The sequence below is a fragment of the Helianthus annuus genome, chromosome 16 (genome assembly GCF_002127325.2).
Source record: "Helianthus annuus cultivar XRQ/B chromosome 16, HanXRQr2.0-SUNRISE, whole genome shotgun sequence".
In the NCBI taxonomy this organism is placed as follows: domain Eukaryota; kingdom Viridiplantae; phylum Streptophyta; class Magnoliopsida; order Asterales; family Asteraceae; genus Helianthus; species Helianthus annuus.
Genome location: NC_035448.2, coordinates 187,806,863 through 187,828,308, shown reverse-complemented (window position 1 = coordinate 187,828,308; position 21,446 = coordinate 187,806,863). Strand labels below are relative to the sequence as shown.

The 21,446-nt window shown below is 35.8% G+C and overlaps 2 protein-coding genes and 1 long non-coding RNA gene across 3 annotated transcripts; 1 reads left to right on the top strand and 2 right to left on the bottom strand.

Annotated features, from left to right (window-relative positions):
* The first annotated feature begins 1,539 nt into the window (after nucleotides 1–1,539).
* On the top strand, nucleotides 1,540–2,415 carry LOC110920191 (F-box/kelch-repeat protein At3g06240-like). The gene has a single exon (XM_022164417.1). It carries the CDS (start codon nucleotides 1,540–1,542, stop codon nucleotides 2,413–2,415), a length of 876 nt encoding a protein of 291 aa, XP_022020109.1.
* A 2,470-nt stretch (nucleotides 2,416–4,885) lies between these two features.
* LOC110917199 (poly [ADP-ribose] polymerase 2-like) lies at nucleotides 4,886–5,626 on the bottom strand. The gene is made up of 2 exons (XM_022161793.2): nucleotides 5,314–5,626; nucleotides 4,886–5,231 (listed from the first exon to the last, which is right to left on the bottom strand). Exons 1-2 carry the CDS (start codon nucleotides 5,395–5,397, stop codon nucleotides 4,923–4,925), a joined length of 393 nt encoding a protein of 130 aa, XP_022017485.1. The 5' UTR covers nucleotides 5,398–5,626; the 3' UTR covers nucleotides 4,886–4,922.
* A 2,492-nt stretch (nucleotides 5,627–8,118) lies between these two features.
* On the bottom strand, nucleotides 8,119–10,154 carry LOC110918639. The gene is made up of 3 exons (XR_002581470.1): nucleotides 9,857–10,154; nucleotides 9,071–9,180; nucleotides 8,119–8,287 (listed from the first exon to the last, which is right to left on the bottom strand). It is a non-coding gene; the product is annotated as an uncharacterized LOC110918639 (long non-coding RNA).
* Between the last annotated feature and the right edge of the window lie 11,292 nt (nucleotides 10,155–21,446).

The following is a 21,446-nucleotide window of genomic DNA, read 5'->3' as shown; positions in this document are numbered from 1 at the left end:
TAGCTCAGATCTAAGGAATTTCATACGTTCTTACACGAACCTTCACTGAAATCTAAACTTTTCAGCTAAAACTCATGTTTTCTTCTATCTTTTCTTAAACTTTTCACTTAAAATGGTGGAATCCGGACCCAAACGGACTGCAGACTTGATGATTAGTCTGGAGTCGGCTTGGAAAGGGATTATCACCGGAGAAGATAACCGGAGTACGGGTTCCGACATAAGCACCGTCAAGAACAGACAACTGAGCGGACTGGGGTGATTCCCATCTGGTCAGACCGGTTGGACATTGAGGTGTTTACTGTTGTCTCAACACGTACCCTGTCGTCACCGTTAGACTCAAAACTTGGAAACTTCACGAGGTTGCAAAGGAACAAAGTCTTGTCAATCGAATGGCAATCCGATCGGACTGCCGTCCGATCGAACAGCCATCCGATCGAAGTGGCATATACCTTACAACCCTCTATACTTAGAATCTTTTTGAATCTGAAACTTTGAAACTCTGGAAACTTCCATAATCGAATGGCAATCTGATCGGACTGCCGTTCGATCGAATGACCATCCGATCGGAGTGACCAGGGTTGAACACTTGGCATAAAAGTTGAACTTTTGAAATCAAATCCTTGGATTAAATGAGCATTCAATCGAATGGCCATCCATACGGATGACCATCTGATCGGATGGCCATCCGATCAGGTGACTGATTCGACACTTGTATGTTTCTCGTTATTCTGTCCGACGCTTATCTATTGTAATCTAATCAGGCTAAACCTAAAAGAGCTCCCTTTTGATCCAATAACAATTTATATTGTTAAGCAATCACAGTGAGTATACTCGATCCCTTTTTGTTTTAAACTTTGGGATGTAACATGTATTCTATGAAACTTGAAACTTGATACTTTTGAATCTAAACTCTATCCTATGTGTATGTGATACTTGTGATTCTTGATTCTTGATTCTTTATACTACGTGAACGTTTAATCCAGAGTGTGTAGTTCTGCCTTAACAATAGTAGCGCTATAGGAAGATGCACCTCCCCATTATTCTCGGGGGTATTGTTAGGAGGATTCTAGTTTTCCTTGAGTCTTGGGAAAACACCAAAGCATCGGGACACTTGGGCTATCACTTGGACTGCGAACACTAGCATGGCTGAAACTATTTTTATTCATTTACATTATGGATATGAGTCTTTTAAATCTATTATGCTATATACTCAAACTTGTATACTCGTTGGTACATTTTTGTACTGACTCTATTTTAATACATGTTGCAGGCTGATAGGATGCTGAACCATGGAAATCAAGCTAGGGTTGACGCTTAGAAACCCACCTAGTCTAATCTAGGATTTGAATAATGATTTATGGTTGTATTTGATACTCTTGTTGGTGACGTTGTTTAGACAAATTTTGCATGAAGCTTAATTAATCTATAATGAAACTTTTGTTGTTATGGAATCTCATGAGCAATCTGAACGCTTAGTGCCGCACCCCGATGTTTCCGCCATTGGTTTGGGTGTGACACCTAGCCTATCCAGTTCGATCTATGGCGGACGTCTATATTGGCGATGATGCTCTTCGCAACATCCTTACTCAACTTCCAGGAAAGCCTTTACTACGATTCAGATGCGTATCTAAGCATTGGAATAGTCTAATTTCAGATCCTTATTTTTTGAAGTCAAGATCACGTCGAATGATCCTTTTGTCTCACACACGGCCTCTTGTTGTTATCGATGACAACGTCCCAGCGGAAGACGAGGGTCATTCCATGGTGAGAATCCCTTCTCCTTTACTACATGAGAAAGGTACACACGTCATGATTGTTGGAACATTAAACGGCATTGTGGTTTTGGCTCTTCATGATACATCCTTACGTTCTCATTTGATCCTATACAATCCCTTAACCTATGCATCAAAGATACTTGTGGCTATGGATCCACCTAGTTCTGGTTATCCCTATGTGTTTGGATTTAACACAGGTGATTTAAAGATTGTTAGAATTAAATTTGTTAACCATTATAAACATGACAAACTATATGAGTTTGATGCCTTTGATCTTAAAACTAGTTCCTTGAGCAAGCCAAAGGAATTCCTCCAAGATTTTCACCTAGCGGGTGATGCGGGTATATTTCTATGCGGGTGGTTGTATTGGTCAGCTTTGTTTGACGACGGCGGGATCTTGGCACTAGATGTTAAGGAGATGTTTTTCTCGAAAGTAATACTACCCGTTTCACATCACGAATACGTAGGGTTGGTTTTGGGATCCCTCGACGGATGCCTTAGCATAAGTTACACCGAAAGTGATAGCCTAAACACATTTCATGTGTGGATGTTGAATGAAGAGTACTCATGGTTAAAAGCACATTCATTCACCTTTGGTCCGGAAGATATACCTAACGAGTTTTACCCTCTTTATATTTGAGGTGACGGGAGTGGGAAAATTACTGTAAGAAATGACTCATATCAACTGGTTATATACGACACATCAAAAGATTCATATAAGACGCTTAAGAGTTTGGCAACTGTTGATGATTCCATGTCGATAGATTGGATCAACGGTTTCAACAACTTAGTGTTCCATATGGATTACCCTCTCGTGTATTCGCGTCCCATCGACTACGTTGAAAGTTTGCTTTCACCTTCTCATATGTGTTAGTTTTATCTAACATCTGTTTCTATGATGTGTGGTTCAAGCTAGTTAGGATTTATTTCGGTTCACTGCAATTTGTTATAAAGGTAAGGATAACCTATTTTTGAACGTTTGTTGGATAAGTTTTTGAGCTTAAGAATATATGATATGTCATTTTCTATTTAATATTTTGATCTAATTTGATAATCTGTTTCCTGAATGATATTTTGACTTGGTTTCATCAATCTGTGTATTTTAAAAGTTTACTAGATTATGAGTAAATGTTAGGTTGGGTGGTGTGGGATAAAACCCTATATCAAAGGGCTTTATCACACCACCGCAGCTCCAAGCCTCCAACTAGATAGGGGACTCCAGTGTTAACTGGTTTCTATGGATAAAACCTCATAAATCCATTGTCATCATTAATCAATCATTTTTCCTAAGTTATTAAGCGTTCTCATTAACGGAGGGCCCTTTAACGTGCCACATCACCCCATTAATGGTCGGAACACTGCGCTGGTCTATTAACGGGTCGCGTTAATGGAGGAACCCGTTAATTTGTTGGCGGAAGTGAACGAGAGAGAGAGAGAGAGAGAGAGAGAGAGAGAGAGAGAGAGAGAGAGAGAGAGGTTGGTGTGGGGCTGGGCAGTGTTGGGCGCGATTTTGAACGGATGAGTTTAGTTGTAGGTTTGGAATGTGGGTGTATAAAATAAAGAAGAAGAAGAAAGGTGGCGGGTGAATATTTGTTTAATTTTTTTTTTAAATTGTACATCCAGTCTCATAAGGTTGGTGTTTAGTTAAAAGTAGCTTAAATTTTAGTACCTTTCAAGAATGACTAGTATGGTCCTTGTAGTTTGTAGTTTATGGTGTTTGTGAAATTAGTTCTAAACTTTAGAATTTAGTTTTTTTCCTACACCAGTCTCATAAAGTTGGTGTTTAATTAAAAGTAGCTTAAATTTTAAAATCTTTCAAGAATGTCAGGTGTATGCCTACACCCCGTGCTTAAGTCGTGGCCATTTATAATCAAATGAGTCGTGGATATTCAGGACACAGTCGTATTAACCCCCAATGTTTATGTTATCAAACAATACAGATTAAAACGGGTTATGCGGATTTGTTAGTCATAATCCGACCAAGTGATCTCATACCCGACCAAGCGGTAATAATTTACTGTATCCCAAGCCCGTATAAGGGAAAATAAGTTAAAAGTATTTACCTGAGTTTCTAAATGTAAGATCTATCTACTCAGCCGTATAATGCCCTTAGACTTGTGAAGGTAGCTTTTACCAGGACTCGCTAATCTGGAACGAAGGTTTTATTAACCTATTAGAATACTAACAGGTCTTATTTATGTCGTAGACTTAGACCGGTTAGTTTAAGGAAGGATTTTCGGTACGAAACGCTAGATTAAGCGATGACCGAAATGGAATGTAATTTAGACCCAACAAGTATGGAGACTTGTATTATATGGGCAAACTAAATACATTCTGGATTTCGAAGCTCAAAAGATAAGGTTAAACCCGTTTCGGTTAATTTATGCGTGTGGGGTTCAACATTTTTTCGTATATTTTTTTCCCGTGTGACTGGAACGTTGCGTCACATCTATTTTTCTGCGTTTGACAAGCTCGTCCAACACGCGGGTCCTGGATAGACTTAGTTATTTTTTTCTATGTTTTATGTTCGGTTTAATTTCTCAGCAACGAGCGTGCGTGATTCAAAGATTTTACGTTTGCTTTTCGCTCGGCGTTACTTTTTTCCCGTTTTTATTTATTTTGTTTTTACGAGCTTTTCCGGTGTTGGTGGTCGCTGACAATGGTATAGTATTGCTACTACTTAACACAGTTTTATGACAATAAAAGAGGCTTTCTAACTACTTATATACATATGATTAACCAATAATTTATATAAAAAAAAGCTACTTTAAGTTCGTTTATGTTTGGTCATTTACGTCCATGTGTGTTGTTTTTTGTTTGTTAAACTATGTTCGTTTACATTCATGAACTGTTTGTTTAGGTCTTAAATCAACGAACACAAACATGCCCATTTTCTTAATTAACGAACACGAACAAAATAAATTATTTAATTACATGTTCGTGTTCGGTTAAAGTTAATTGAACAAATACTGACATGCCTATGTTTGTGTTCGTTCGGCTCATTTACAAGCCTACAACTAGTGACCGTTGAAAATTAAAACCGAACCAAATCGAACCGTTCCTAATGCTTTCGTTCCGATTTGGTTTCATCGTTTGAAACCTAGTATAAATTAAACAAAATAAAAGATAGCATCTTCTTTTTCTTTGTCAAACTGATTCAATACATTCGATTTGTTCAACAAGAAAGCAAATAAAGAAACTACCTTCAACAACATCCGGATTCTTCCTTTGTGAACATTCACACAGCTTCTCTAACAGCTGTTTCTTCGATCCACCAGTCGAAACACCACGAAGAGACGCTTCTTCACGCAACTGCTTCACACTCAAACTCCTTAAATCATCAACGGCCATAATTTTCGTAGCAAAATCCCCATCTTCATCTTCAGATTCTTCCTTGGCTCTCTTTTGTAACCTATCATTTATATCGGTATGAATAGCGGATTCAAGCCTTTTCACCTACAGAAGAAAAGTGAAGGTTTGTTTGATGATTTTGTAGTGAAACAAGACAGGAAGCAGAATTGGAAAGAAGCAAGCGTACCAGTGTGGCTTTGATCCCAGTAGTGGTGAGGCCTCGTTTCGAGAGTTCCTCTCGGAGTTCAGCAACTTTGAGTATGTGCGCCATTAATGAGAGAGAGAGAGAGAGAGCAGGAGTTAAGTAGAGGTTGTGCTCAGGAGAAAAGCTTCCTGAGGAAGAAGGAAGATTGTTGTATGCTCAGGACACCACTTCCTGAGTGTGTTATGGTATGGTCGATTATATGCACACACATATTTAAACTATTAGGTAGTGTTTGGTATGCAGGAATAGAGGTGGAATGGAATGAGTGATTACGAGGGAATGAAGAAAAGAGTGTTTGGTTGGTCAATGGAATGGAATCACTCATTCCAAAATGCATTCCATTCCTTCAAAATCATTCCTTCCACCCCCATGTTTTTTTTTCCATTCCATCCCCTCTTGCACCATTCATCAACACCACAACCCATGACCTTCGCCACAACCCACCACCACCACCACCCACCACCGACGCCATCGCCGCCACCCGCCACCACCTCACCCCGACAGCCACCGCCGCCGCCGCCACCCACTCGCCACCGTTATCACCCACAGCTGCGACCAACCGCCAACACCACTTGCCGCCACCGCCCACCACCATTGTCGACGCCACCACCACCGCCACCACCAACCGCTACCGCCGCCACTAACCGCCACCTTTGCTGCCGCCGCCACTAACCGCCACCTTTGCTGCCACCCACCACCAACGGCCGCCTTGTCGCCACCACCACTCGTCGTCACCGCCACTCGCCGCCGCCACCACCACCAATCGCCGCCGCCGACACCCACCACCGCCACCTATAACCAACCACTCACAATCACTCACCGCTAATTTTCTTACTCCGTTTTTCTTGCCTACCGAACAATACATAATAATAATTCATTCCATTCACATGGTAACCAAACAAGACATGGAATGGTAATGATCCATTGCATTCCCTCGTCCATTCCATTACCTCGTCCATTCCATTCCTTCGTTCATTCCATTACCCCATACCAAACAGACCCTTAGGGTGTAAGGAGTGGTTAAATACTTTGGAGTGGCAAACCAAAAAATCGACCAATCAGAGCGCGCCATGTCAATCAGTCAAAAGTGTTTAAACTTTGGTGAAAAGTGTTGGCAATGGTTTAGACACTTGGTGAAGTGGTAAACTATTTAAAAAAAGGAAAAAATTGTGATTGGTTGAGATAGGAATGGACCCCACCCACAATACTCTCTCTCTCTCTCTCAATCACCTTCCCCGCATCGGTATTGTTATTTTATTCTTTTAATTAATTTTTAGCACAATCTGATTTTATTATACCATATTAAATTTTTTATTCAAAACATAAACATATAAACATACATGTTATCAAAGTTTTTTAAGATTTAGGTTTTTTTATAGATTAACGTTACTTACTTTTTTCGTTATTTTAATTCCAAATATAACATTGCGACATGTTTGTTTTTATTACGTTCAATAAAGTGTTGTTCAAAATCAAACAGGTCAAATATAATTGATTCTTTTGTTCTTTATCATGACAAAACAAAACAATGCCCTCTGAACAACTTCGGTGGCAGTACCGACATCCATTTTTAATTTTTTATGGTATCTAGTATAGATTATGTTCCAATTCTATACGAACAATATTGGAAATAAAATTGTTTTCAAAATAGATTGTTTTTGTATCGTAAGCTATAACGGGTGCCGGTGATATACCGGTGTCATTACAAACTAAATCAAAATTAACCGAACAATATCGCTACTAATATTCATTTTCACTATTTTCACTATTTTCAATCGATATAAAACATCTGTCGATATGTTTATTTTTCTATTTTTATTTTATATCATAAGACTATAATGGTAAACATTAAAAGTTTATCTCTTCAAATACACGTGTAGAATTTTAATTTTACACATACTGGAACTTATAATGCATATAACGAAAATTTTCTCATTTGATAATTATAATTTTACTTTGGGTTAAAACTTGACAATTTTTTTAATTTTTATGTTAATTATATTTATATGATAATTCTTATTTATTTTTTGTGAACGCTTTGTAATCTTTGCGATGAAAAAAATCATACTTTATTCTAAAAATATAGCCATCGGCTAAAAATTTAACGAGTCGGCTAAAAATGTACCTCTAAGCTATAAAAATGGTATGACCCAGCTAAAAGATGTACCTACCTATCTTATTTGTCTAAGATTCAATAAAAGCCGAAGACGTTGAGTATATTACAATTTTATTTTTTCGTTTTTTCTTTCACTTGTTATAACGCGCTCATAGAAACCAACCGAGTTCTCGCACACCGCAACACGCGGGATTGATTTCACTAGTTTGTTCAAATACACGTTATATAAGGACAAAAATTCAGTAGGGAAAACCTGCGATTTGGCGAAGACATAGACGAGGAATGAATTGACAAAGACGAAGGCAAAAATCAGTTACATTGAACTATCAAAACAAAATGAAAAAGAAAAATTCTGTAGGTGCGAGCAGAAACCATTACTGATTGAGATTGAGACCGATTTAGAGTTTGAGGAGCACAACTTTGTCTTTGTCAACGAATATTTGAACATACATGTATGTGTGTATGCATGCATGTGTGTGAGTAGAATTCGATCGACATGCACTATGTTCTTAAAAAGTGTTACTTTTAATTTTGGTTTTTAGAACATCACAAGTTAAATACTGAGCATAATGGTGTAAATGACAACACTAACTTTGTAAATAAAAGATTTTTAATTGTAGTTTCTAGTAATTTATTTTTAACTTTAAGAAAACTTTATCTTACTCTGAAATAAGACTGCTAGTTAAAACCTTTCATAAAAATAATATGAAAGAAAACAAAAACAATCTTTACTTGATAAAAACTAGACTATGTCCTGATTTCTTGGTCAATCTACGGTTGACTAAATAGTCAACGAGAAAAGAAATTTCACAATCAGTTCAACTCCTGGAACTCCATCACCTACAACAATCAAACACAAACGTTAAGTATCAGATTTTGATGTTTATAATAGTCTCATGATTGAAGATTTTAACTTATTGATACTGTTTAACAAAGAGAAAAGTTTGACTATTATGGTCAAATAAATTTGTTTTGTATTCAAAATTTGGCATGCAAATTATTAAAACTTGTAGATAATGAAGATGCCGCGTTAAACGATATAAAGCAGTAAACGAGACTTAGGGTATGTTTGGCATGGAGCTTTTAGGAGCTTTTAGGAGCTTCTAGCTTTAAGCTTTTAAGAAAAAGCTCCTACTTAATAAAAAGTCTTGTTTGGTTGAAGGAGCTTTAAGCTTTTAGGTTAGGAGCTTGAAGCTTTTGGTTGAACGCTACTACTAGTAGCGTTTAGAAGGAGCTACAAGCTTTTAGAGAAAAATGACTATTTTAACCTCTTAAAATTAGAAACTTTTTAATGCACCAACTTTCTAAATTTTTAGCTACGTCCATTTTGGTAATTTTATACATTTCATTAAAAGCTCCAGCTACTCTATCAAACATCAAATATATCTAAAAAGCTACAGCTACTAGCTACCAGCTACAGCTACCAGCTTCCAGCCACCAGCTACCAGCTTTCAGCTTTCAGCTACCAGCCACCAGCTACTTTTGCCAAACATACCCTTAGTTTTGAAGTAAAAATAAACGAAAGAAAGTTAAGTCATTTGGGAGTGAAGGATGAACCATTTGACCACAAAAGTCAAAATGTGTATAACAAGTTATAAACAAGAAAGACACAAGAAGTTTGACCTTTAAACAACTAGGACATAATGCACTTCTCTCTTGCCAATCATATATACAACCAAGATGAAAATGGTGTGAGCATTTAGTTATAATCCTCGGGTTTTCATCGGTATATCCTGCAACCAAATATGCTTCAATGTATATATAGATAATGGGTAGGGCTAGATAGAAAACCCTATATATATAAAAAACCCGAGAAAACCCAAGCTCCCGACATTTTTTTTTTGAAAAAAATAACACATGTAATATACATGTTTTTAAGACTTTTGGGCCAAAAAAATCAAAAAAGCGCCGAAGGGATATTTAAAAAAAAAAAAAAACAAGTTTCAGCAATTTTCAGCGAAATTATGTCTTTTTTGCTTAACACGTGTTAGGAGCTGAAATTTGTTTATTTTTTTTAAAAAAATCCCTTCGGCGCTTTTTTGTTTTTTTTGGCCCAAAACACTCTAAAACATGTATATTACATGTGTAATTTTTTTCAAAAAAAAAAAATGTCGGGAGGTTGGGTAAAAATGGCTTCCCATTTGGGTTTCCAGAGTTTTCTAAGAATTTTAGGGTTTTTTATCTAGCATTATCCTATAGATAATTCGAGCCAAATATATAACACCCATTGTTACAAAATACAAGTATACAACATATGCACTTTGACTTTATTGCCAAAAGTCAAAGGCTGATTTACTTATAGATAACTACACAAAATAACAACAAATTTTCCCACATTTACCAATAATTTGGTAAAGTTTAAAAGTAAAAAAGCATTTCCTTAACTGGAAACAAAAATAAAAATTGCACCTTCAAAGCATATAGGACATTCTTCATCTCTTGATAATATAGAGTCTTCACTTATCATAGATTTACAAGTGATTAACCCGGTACTTTCAATAACAGGTTTAGGTTCGGGTTCAGGTAAAGGCACTGGTTCTTTTGGGGGATGATTAATAAGCCCTATCTCACCTACTTGACTAGTTGCTCCACTTCCAAGACAATTGTCACCCTAGAGAAATTAACAATCAGGAATAGCAAGTTAGTTAACAGACTAGATCAATTTTGACTTTTGACAGTCAAACAAGTTAAGCATTAACATCAATTTTGACTTGATAATTATTTCGAAAGTAAAAAAAAATAAGAATAATATACTTTTGGTTGACAAATAAGGGTGGAGGGGCACCCATCACCCCATCACGTGATCATTAAAAACCAACCAATCACAAAGTGTCATCTCATGCTACTCATATTATTTGCTTGCGGCACCCATTAGTTAGAACCATTTCTATCACATGAGTATGTTTAGATTTAATTAAAAAATAAATTAGAACATACCATTTTTTAAATACATGAAAATTAAAAATGAAAGTCAAATAAGGTAAAAATGCATTTTCATTAAAAACTTAACTAAAGTGGAATGACCAGATGAGACTTGGATTGGCATGTTGGGTTCGCTGGAAACGGTTGGGTTTGTAATGGTTTGTCAGGTAAATGGAATGTATTCGGTTAGCTTTGGATAGCACGGGCCACATACATTCGGTCCAAGTTTTTCTTTGAAGCCGTCCCTTTTTGCTTGAACCCTCCATTTCTTTAAAATGGGTGTAACTTGTAATGTAGGAAAAGAGTTGCATCAAAAATGTTTAAAGGTCTGATTTTTTTGACATAGTTTATAGTGTTTTTTTTTTCTTTTTTTTTACACAAGCTAGTAATATTGGTCATTCTACACCATGACCACCATCACATATGACATATATCACATATCAATATTGTGGCGGTGTTTCACGGTGATCACACGCCTCCATCACGTAGCACCCCCCACCTAATGGACATTAACTTTTGTATTGTGGTATGTATTGACTCTCAAAAGTCGCAATATAAATTCTTCATCTTCCGTACATACCGTATTTGTGACGTCATCATTATGGTCAGAAACTTCATCTTTTTCATTGACTGTCGCCCAACGAAAACAAGGAAAGAAGATTCCCATGGCTTTACAATGCTTGGTTTGTCTAATCTGTATAAAATAGTTCAAGTCAGAAATTCCCATAAAAATTGCATTGAAAACGATCATTCACAATAGTTTCAAAATTTAAAAAAAAAAAAAAAGTAACAAACTTATCAAAGAAAACCTAACCTTCATGAGCTAAACCTTGAAGAAGAAAACATTATTTATACGATAACTAGATTAGATTCCAATTTTAAATTTGATAATTCCTGTTTAATCGGAATAACTATTCCAAATGATGATATATTTTTAATTTAATTCTGTATTTGTTTATTGTTTTGACAAACTTATAGGAAAATGGTAAACTAATAAAGGTTATTTACTCAAAACTGGGCAGCCCACTAGACAGCCTGTCAGTTTATATAATGTAATTGTGTGTCCAGTGGGCTTGAGAAGCCCGCTTACCGTCACCACGAAAAAATAAACAACTTATATAAAAATAAAAGAATTTTTAAAACGTTAAAGAGTGGAATGAAAAAATAACACGATACGATACTAATACGTAATATAAACCGAAGATAGGTTACGATTATCGCGAAATATTGTTATTCTTTAAAAAATATATTGTCTCTTAGACGTATCACATATGTAAGGAAGTTATAGTGTAAGATTAAATATATTATGTTTAATATTTAATCTATAGCCATCTTAATCATTTACATTATAGAGATCAAAATATATTAGAACCTATTATTTAATTAGTTGGTAATTGTTGATGGACCATATTACCCTTAGTAACTAATTAGGTTTCCTCCTGGGTGCTTATATAAGGAGAGTTATGTGGAGGTTTAAGGGTTACTCAGTTACACAATTACACCACCCCATTAGTCATAACATCATCACGAAACCTCCTCTCCTAACCGATACCCTTTTCGGTTTCTAAGTTCCCATCATCAGTTAGCATCCTAAGGAGGAACCAGATCAAGATGACAGGCATGTTGAACTCCCTCACAGGATTCTCCTCTGCACTATCTGCTGTGACAGGTATGATTTATATTGTTTTCCTTCATGCTCAAACAGAACTGAACCAACATGTGGTATCAGAGCATATGTTGATTAGTCAGTTCTGTTTTCGTATCCATAATTCTGGGATTGAAACTTGGAAGACGGAATTTTGAAACCTTTAAAACCTTAACAGCCGGTTTCGAGTCATGAGTATCGACTCGAGATCTTTGTTTTCGTGAAAAAATAATCATATGTTCATTCGATTTTAACTGGGTTTATGTTTACAACCGAAATCTGTTTAGAAGTCTTAAAAAATTTTCAGGTTTCGGGTTCCAGAATTTTATTTTTATGATTAGGGTTCATCATGTTCATGTGAAAATTCGAAAATTCTGTTATGATTTGGAATATGATTTGGATTATTAAGTGTTTTTCCTGGTTTTGATCTAATTTTGTGCTCTAAATTTTTTTAGAAAACTGTTAAAAGATAAACAGATTACAATTTCGAAATCTGTTGACAAAATTAGATCAGCTTAAAACAGGAAAGAATATCTCTTAATCCCTTAGATTTCGAATTTTCGGTTATGATATCACAATTAACAGCTGTTAGCGAGGTTGCTACTCGCAACCATGAGGTTGCTACTCGCAACCATAACGTCATTACTCGAGACCACGAGGTTGCTACTCGCAACCATGAGGTTGCTACTCGCAACCATGAGGTTGCTACTCGCAACCATAACGTCATTACTCGAGACCACGAGGTTGCTACTCGCAACCATGAGGTTGCTACTCGCAACCATGAGGTTGCTACTCGCAACCATAACGTCATTAGTCGAGACACGAGGTTGCTACTCGCAACCATGAGGTTGCTACTCGCAACCATGAGGTTGCTACTCGCAACCATAACGTCATTAGTCGAGACCGTAGTTGCGACTCGCAACCATAACGTCATTAGTCGAGACCGTAGTTGCGACTCGAAATCTCATTATTTTAAGCTGTTTAAATATGAACTAAAGAAAAAAAAAATTTCGGGGCCCCGCCCCGAACCCCGGGCGGGGGCACGCTGTTCCCCGCAAACCCCAGCGAACTCACCGCGGAGTTCGATCCGCGCTAACGGGTGGTTTGCTATTAAATGATTGGTTTTTGTAATTATTTAGTTAATTAATGAGGATCAAATAATGTTTTACAAAACCAAAATGGCTTTACTTGAATGAGCTTCTGATGCATCATTTCTGGCCAAAGCTGACTTGATGCATCTACTTATCATCCAAGTATTACGAAAGCTATGTTGTGTGTGCATCATAAGCATGAATGTCTTAATTTCTGGCCAAGGCTGATCTAATTCATTCATAGATGGCATACTCAACAAGTGCATAACTAAAGTGTTTGTCTCAATTTCTGGCCAAAGCTGATTTGTTACAACCACTTTGCACATATGCTTAAATGATTACACTTCTGGCCAAAGCTGTTTTGTCTTCGTTTAAGTAGAACTTTAAGTAGTCTATTATTTTGATGTTAGTAATAGACATATCACAACCTCTTCACATAATGATCCTTATATTAATGATCCTCAATTAATTTTTGTGATCATTTTTGTCTGCCTTATTCTTAGTACCCATAATTTTTACTCACTATAATTTTCTTCTATAAATCTATATCTCATCCACTCTAATTCCTAAGCCTAAAATGTTTTGCTTTATTTAAAGTTTCTATAAGAATTAGCTCTTAAATTAAATCCTTGATTATCTCTTAAGACACGTTAACCTTATTGCTCTCTTCTGATAAGGCACTACGGAAGAAAAGTAGAGCATGATGATTAGGATAAATCGAACATGATGTCTCTTATGATAATCAAGAACTCTCTAACATAATTGCTATCACTAAAGTTATTCCAGATTAAGTTTTTCCTAAGACTAATCTGTAATTGTGAAATAATCACAAGAACTCCTAAGGTGCATGTCTTCACTTAAAATTATAAATTATAAGGTTAAGTGGCATATGTGAATATATTATAATGTACAATACCATGACCCGTAAAGTTAAGGGCTTACGCATGGAAATAAGTACATTTTCCAGTACATTACATACTAAGTTTTTTTCTTCATTTGTACAATTTGATGCATTATAAATCAGCTATAACACTCAAAAGTACCAAAGTATAACGAGTGTGTTGATAAGCAACATATGTACATAGAAATAAATGTTTGAAACTGGAAAATAAGATGTTATTCACCTTACAACCACTAAAACCTTAAGAGAGGATTGTTCTAAAGTCCATAGACAAATTACAAGTGCTAATCCCAACGTTAAGGTTCTTCAAGGGAAAATCTCACTGCATAATTATGTCATTAGACTAGGCATAAGCAACGAGACTATCCATTATTCTAAAGAACAGTTGGATAAATTAATTAGATAGTAACTTACTAATGATATTTAAGTCTGATAATTTTAATATTCCAATTAACACATGATTAGTTAACTCTAGTTCCATAAGTTTCCTTACCAGAACTCGACAAATAACTAACATGAGAGTTAGTGACAAAATTAAATGTTAAGACTATAAGAACCATAATGAACAGTCTTCCAACAACGCTTTTCGATACCTTATATATTCTGATTGAATATAGTATCATAATTAAGCAATGTTATGAAGGTTGTGAGGTTTGCATAGTCAACATAAAGTCACACTTATCTTAAATTCTCATCTTATTTGTTCTAAATATCTGGATAGAAACATTACTGTGATGAAACTAGATGATACCTTACTTTTTCACAACTTTTGTCATCATGCAAATGAGAATTTGACAAAAGGAAAATGAGACTTATAAATTTCATCCATTAGAACCAAAATTCATGAGAAATCATAACATGGTTAATGAGGATGATTTTTTTCATCTAATCTCATTTTAGTGATTCTAAATCATGACGTTACAGCCCTAAATATTACTTGGCTTAAGGAATAAGTATGGGTCCATCATAAGTCATTCATTGACATTCGTGGAACTTATTCCAAATGGAATATTCAGACATAATTCATTTATCATTTGAAAGACTATCAACTTGTATCTAAATTTGGTCGCATATGGCCTACGGTCTTAGAAGAACTCTATTCATATATGTAGTTAATCAGATTTCTATTAAATATGTCCTTAAAGTTTCTTATGATATCTGGACATTAAAGAAATCAAATAAAGTCTAACGTATATGTGATAGGTTCCCACGTCACGTAGCTCATTGAAACTTCTCTTGTAGCATTCTAAAGATATTAAAGATCAGTGGGAGCATTAAGTGTCTTAATAATAACTTGCAATAGTTGCAAGAGATGGGGGATTGAAAATTTTAAATTTCCACCTCTTGCACAAGACATCGCTCCATCACGACACTGTTCAATCAAACCTTATCTCCTTAAATCTAATGCTACTCTTACAAAAGTTTCATTGTTGCTTAATTGTGGGCGCACTTAGATTTCTTACCTAAACTAACATAATCCTCAACAAGAGAAACTACAACGACTAATGTCATTAATTTGTTTTCTCTATTAGAATTTGTTGGTCGTTAAGTATTGACCCTAAGCATGCTGAGTTCCTAAAGATTTCTAAGGTTAGTGGGAGCAGTCAAAGTCCTTATTATGACTTGCAAGGAATACAAGAGGCGGGGGGAAGAGTGTCATTAAATTCATTAAATTCACTCCGAATTTAACTCCGATTACACCTCTTGTACACTATACTACACCAACTCTTACAAACTTAGAATGAAAATGATAGCAACCTAACCAAGAGCTAATCCATAAAATTGAAACTTCTAATGAACCCAATAATCAACTCAGGAGGTCATCTAGGTTTAAAAGCCTACTAGCTTTGATGATTACATAACCTCCCTAATTGAAGTTGAAATGGATTTTGGAAATGTTTACTGATCCTATCTCTTCAAATTAAGCCATTAGTGTAAATCAATCATTTGAATGGAATAAAACAGTTTTCTAGTGAAACTGACTTTGTGTGTTCTTATAACGTTTGGGATTTGATTAAGTTACCTAAGAGTGTTCATGACTAAACCAAATCCTAATATAAGCGTTAAGACACTCAAAAGCATGATTGGTTGTCAAAGGTTGTACTCAGGAAGAGATAAATTATTAAAGAATCTTTATTGCATATCTAACAAAAGATTTCTTTGAGGATCATCACTGTTCTAGTAGCTTATAATAGTTTTAAGCTACATTAGATGAACATTAAAACGTTTTTTCCTAATAAATGGCTGACACATTTACGTGTTCATTAGATAACAACCTAAAGTTTCAAACTGAAGGTTAAAGAACACTTTATTTGTAAGCCAATAATATCCATGTATGGGTTAATGCAAACATCATAATGTGATGAAAAGCTAACGTAATTATTTTCATCAAGAATCAAGTGGATTAATGTACCTACCTCAAGATGAGTGGGAGCAACTAAAATAAACTTGTCTACATAGATGACATTCTTTGACAAGCATATGTTACATAAGTCAAAGCATTGTTAACACAAACTTTGATATAATAAAACTCAGAGATATCTCTTACGTGATTGATATCATAACATACTGAGATAGACCCAATGGGATATTAGTTTCGTTCCATAAGTTTAACATTAAATGGGTCCTTACATATGTAACAATCAATATTGCTCTCCTTTAGAGGATAATGGGATAAATGAGATTATTTATTTATGCTTCATTAATTAGAAGCCTTATGTAAGTTTAAGTCTATACTCGTTTAGATATTACTCATATTGCAACACACTAGATATGTCTAGATTAATGTGTAGCATCTAATGGAGTATTACAATATCTTTAAAAGAAACGAGAGACTACAATTTAAAGAAGAAGTGAGAATTAAAACCGGTTTATTACTCTAACTTTGAGATATTCAAAGATTATAAAATGCAGTTTCGGGTATATCTTTATGTCAGCAGACAAAACCTATTTCATGGAGGAGTCATAATGCACTTATATTAACAACCTAAGTTATAACGACATAACATGGCCACTAAATGTTGTTGGAAATTTAATCAGTGGACTCATAAGTTTATTAACTCCATATAATGTTTTGAAGAATTAGTGTGATAAAGTCAGCCACCATAACTCCTTGAACAGTAACAGTTCAAGAGGTGCTGCATTAAGTTTCGATACGCAATTAATTATTCGTTTATGAACGAATTGAGGAAACTAAGTTTTGTATCGAATACATTCATGATATGCTTAAGGATCCTATAACTGAAGGGCTATTACCCATAAGTCTTATTAAGAGAGCTCATAGACGGGTATTAATTAATAGTCGTGCGCAATTGCATATCGTACTATGAATGACTAAGTATTAGTTAATTTTCCTCAAGTTTGATTTTGTATGTCTGTTAGAATATGTTCAACCGGTATAATGGCATATAGACAAATAAAAGTTACAAATCAAACAAAGGGCTTACGCGTATTTTGATCATGATGATTAGGTTTTAAATTAAGGCTATAGTATGATTAATGGGGGTCCTGAGTCGCATAATGATTCAACGGCTGTATTTTTCTGCTATAGTACTTGTTTAAGGCTAAAATGAGTGTTAACTCCTGATCAGGCTTATCTAATACTCATAGTAAATGATTACTCGGCTAAGTGGGAGAATGTAAGATTAAATATATTATGTTTAATATTTAATCTATAGCCATCTTAATCATTTACATTATAGAGATCAAAATATATTAGAACCTATTATTTAATTAGTTGGTAATTGTTGATGGACCATATTACCCTTAGTAACTAATTAGGTTTCCTCCTGGGTGCTTATATAAGGAGAGTTATGTGGAGGTTTAAGGGTTACTCAGTTACACAATTACACCACCCCATTAGTCATAACATCATCACGAAACCTCCTCTCCTAACCGATACCCTTTTCGGTTTCTAAGTTCCCATCATCAGTTAGCATCCTAAGGAGGAACCAGATCAAGATGACAGGCATGTCGAACTCCCTCACAGGATTCTCCTCTGCACTATCTGCTGTGACAGGTATGATTTATATTGTTTTCCTTCATGCTCAAACAGAACTGAACCAACATATAGGGCATATATCTTGCAATTATACGGGCTAAATTAATTACTACCTTTGTTATAATTAATATATTGTTTTACAATTTACACCTTGCTGTGCTAAAATTTATGAAGTGTCTCTTTCAAATCCTTTGATTATCCATTCATAATTCACAATATGACAATAAAATCAAACAATTCAACCTACTATAGATTATGATCACATTATTACCCGAATTAGTCATACCAAGATCGAACATGTTTCTTCATACCCCAAAAAGTACAAGTTTAAAAAATCGTACTAATCTACTGGTCAACCATAGACAACTGATTAGATTATGTGTAATCAATTCACACCATGGTGACATGACACATTTTCGGGTGTGACGGGACGCGTTTCACGGGCCAGGAGAAGGTTTGAGGATTTTGGGGGCCAAGTTCAACCAATCACACTTCACCACTCTATCTTATTTTTTTCACTTTATTAAATTTTCAAATGAAACCAATACACACAAATTTCTTTAAAAAAAAAAAAAGTGAATGAAAACTCCTACTTATATGCAAGTGATGTGACCACTTTTTACCTAAACTTAATGAACACATTACACAAAGCCTTATCAAACCAAATATACTCAGTATAATCCCACTTATAATAAAGCTATCAAATGATTTTATACAAATCACCAACATTCACATTTTGTGCGTCTCTCTATACTCACACCACAACTCCTAAGCCCAAAAGGGAAGGTGTGCAACGCGGCCAACACATAAAAAGGCTAACATGGCGCGCCCCAGGTGCACCAAGTCGTTCCACTAGACAAGGTCGCATTCCACTAGACAAGGTCTTATTTTAAAATTTGGCATTAACTTCTTGTAGTCATACATTTAGTAAAAATAAATTACAAGTATGCATCTAGGAACCAGCAATTACATGCATGCCTCTAGGAACTACAAATGTTTGTCAATTTTGATGCAAAGGACTACAAATGCATACTTAAATTAACAACGGGTCCAGTATGATACTTGATTAATAACAAAAGGACCGTTTTCGTAAATACTCTAAAAAGTTCCCTTATAAAGTCCCTAGGGTTGTTGCAGCGGAACCTCACATCCGACGACCAAAATGACGACCACACTTCAACTAAAACTGAGAGGAATCTTCTTATCCGACAACTTGCCGGAAAATCTTACCAACCCAGTCGGAGACATCTTCTCAACCATCGCCTCCGCTATAACCACCTTCTTCCAGTATCTTACTGACTTGTTTAACCAAACATTCCCGCCTGAAAAACGTGACGAGCAAATCCACTGGCTGTTACATGGTGCCACACCCTATCTCATCGGTGCCGCCGTCCTGATCACGTGTTTATGCTGCTGCAGCTGCTTATTATCATGCATTTCTTGCATCTTTCGTGGACTCTATAACGGCGTGTGCTCGTTTTTCCGGTGTATTCGTTCGTGTTTGTGCTGTGGAGCAAGAACGGGGAGAAGGATGATGAAAGCCCCCGGTAGACCGTCGATGAGGTTACCGAGATCTGCGTTTGAAGGAAATCCTAGAGGGTATTTTCGTGACCTTCGTGGTCAGCCTAATAATTTTGTCTACTAATTAACGGTTTTTTTTTTTTTGTATGTTTTTTTATGCATATATATCGTTGGTTTATGTGATTTCATTTCCTGTTTTACGAAAAAGTAATAGATTATCGGTATTGTTTTTGAAGTTATTTTTGTTTTGTAATTGTCGTCTAAAAAGATTGTGCTACTTGTGTATCTTCTTTTGGTTTTGGCCTCAAAATGATTGATTTTTGTGTAAATGTTTGGTTGATGATCTACGTTTGAAAATCAGAACAACCTAAATACAGCGCTAATACAGTGCTAAGCAATTTACAGGGCTAATTGACCATGTGTAGTGGGGCGTTTTCTTTAAAAAAAAATTCAAAAAAAAAACGTCTGAAAACGCCCATGCACCATTACATGGGGTGTTTTTTTAAGCAAAAAATCAAAAAAAGCCCCTTTGGCGTTTTATAAACCACGCCCAACACCCTTTGTCTTTGTCCAATCAGATTTCATCTCCTCTTGTCCTATCCAAAATCTTATTAACGAAGCCGCTCAACTGGAAAACACGGGCACTTCTAGAAAAAGGAAAACTGTCCATCGAGATCGAGTGAAATGTCACGACAACCTTATGAGAGATTATTTTGTCGAGGAGCCCGTATTCAACGAAGATGTTTTTCGTCAAAGGTTTCGTATGTCCAAAAGTTTGTTTTTAAAAATTTTGAGTGACGTGCAAGCGAATAACTCGTGATTTCAAGACACCGCGGATGCTAGTGGTAGGAAGAGTTTTACATCGATTCAAAAAGTTACTTCGGCGATTAAGCAACTAGCAACCGGCAACGCTCCAGACGAGTTCGACGAGTATTTAAATATGTCCACAAGGACTTCCCGAGAGAGTCTAGAATATTTTTGCGAAACGGTATGTAATTTATACGCTTCCGAGTTTTTACGTAGACCTACTAGCCACGACGTTGCGCTCTTGTACCAAGCTCATGAGGAGAAACATCACCTTCCTGGGATGTTGGGTAGTCTTGATTGTACACATTTTGTTTGGAGAATGTGTCTAACGGAGTTGTGGGGTCAATATATGAGGGGGGATCACAGTCACCCGACAGTTATGCTCGAGGCGGTGGCCTCACAGGATTTATGGATTTGGCATGCTTTTTGTGGTCTAGCAGGTTCACAAAACGACATCAACGTGCTCCAACAATCTCCGTTATTTCTTACTGAGTGAAATGGAACTGCACCAAAATGCCCATTTTACGTGAACAACCACTTGCACAAGCGTGGATACTATCTTACTGATGGAATCTACCCTACTTGGTCCGTGTTTGTGAAATCATTTCCGTATCCTCACATTGTGAAAGAAAAGAAGTTCAAGAGGCAACACGAGGCGGCAAGAAAAGACGTGGAGCGGGCTTTTGGTGTTTTAAAGGCAAAATGGCATATACTTCATCGCCCGATGCGTTCTACGAGTGTTAAAAAAATTAGGATGGTCGTATATGCGTGCATTATTATGCATAATATGATTCTAAAAGACGACGGAAACGCGATTGCACCGGTACATATTCGGGATCCTCCAGTCGAGCCCGTTTTCGAAGACACTGTTTATAACAAGCTCATTGATGAAGATACGCACTATAGACTAAAATATGATCTTGTGGAGCATCTTGGAGAACAAGATTTACCCCACCTTTTAGCGGATTCCGACGACGAATAGTTAAATTAGTTTTTTTTTAATTTATTTTTATATTTTAAATTAGGTTTTTTTTTAAATTTATTTTTATATTTTAAATTAGGTTTTTTTTAATTTATTTTTATATTTTAAGTTAGGTTTTTTATTATGTAAT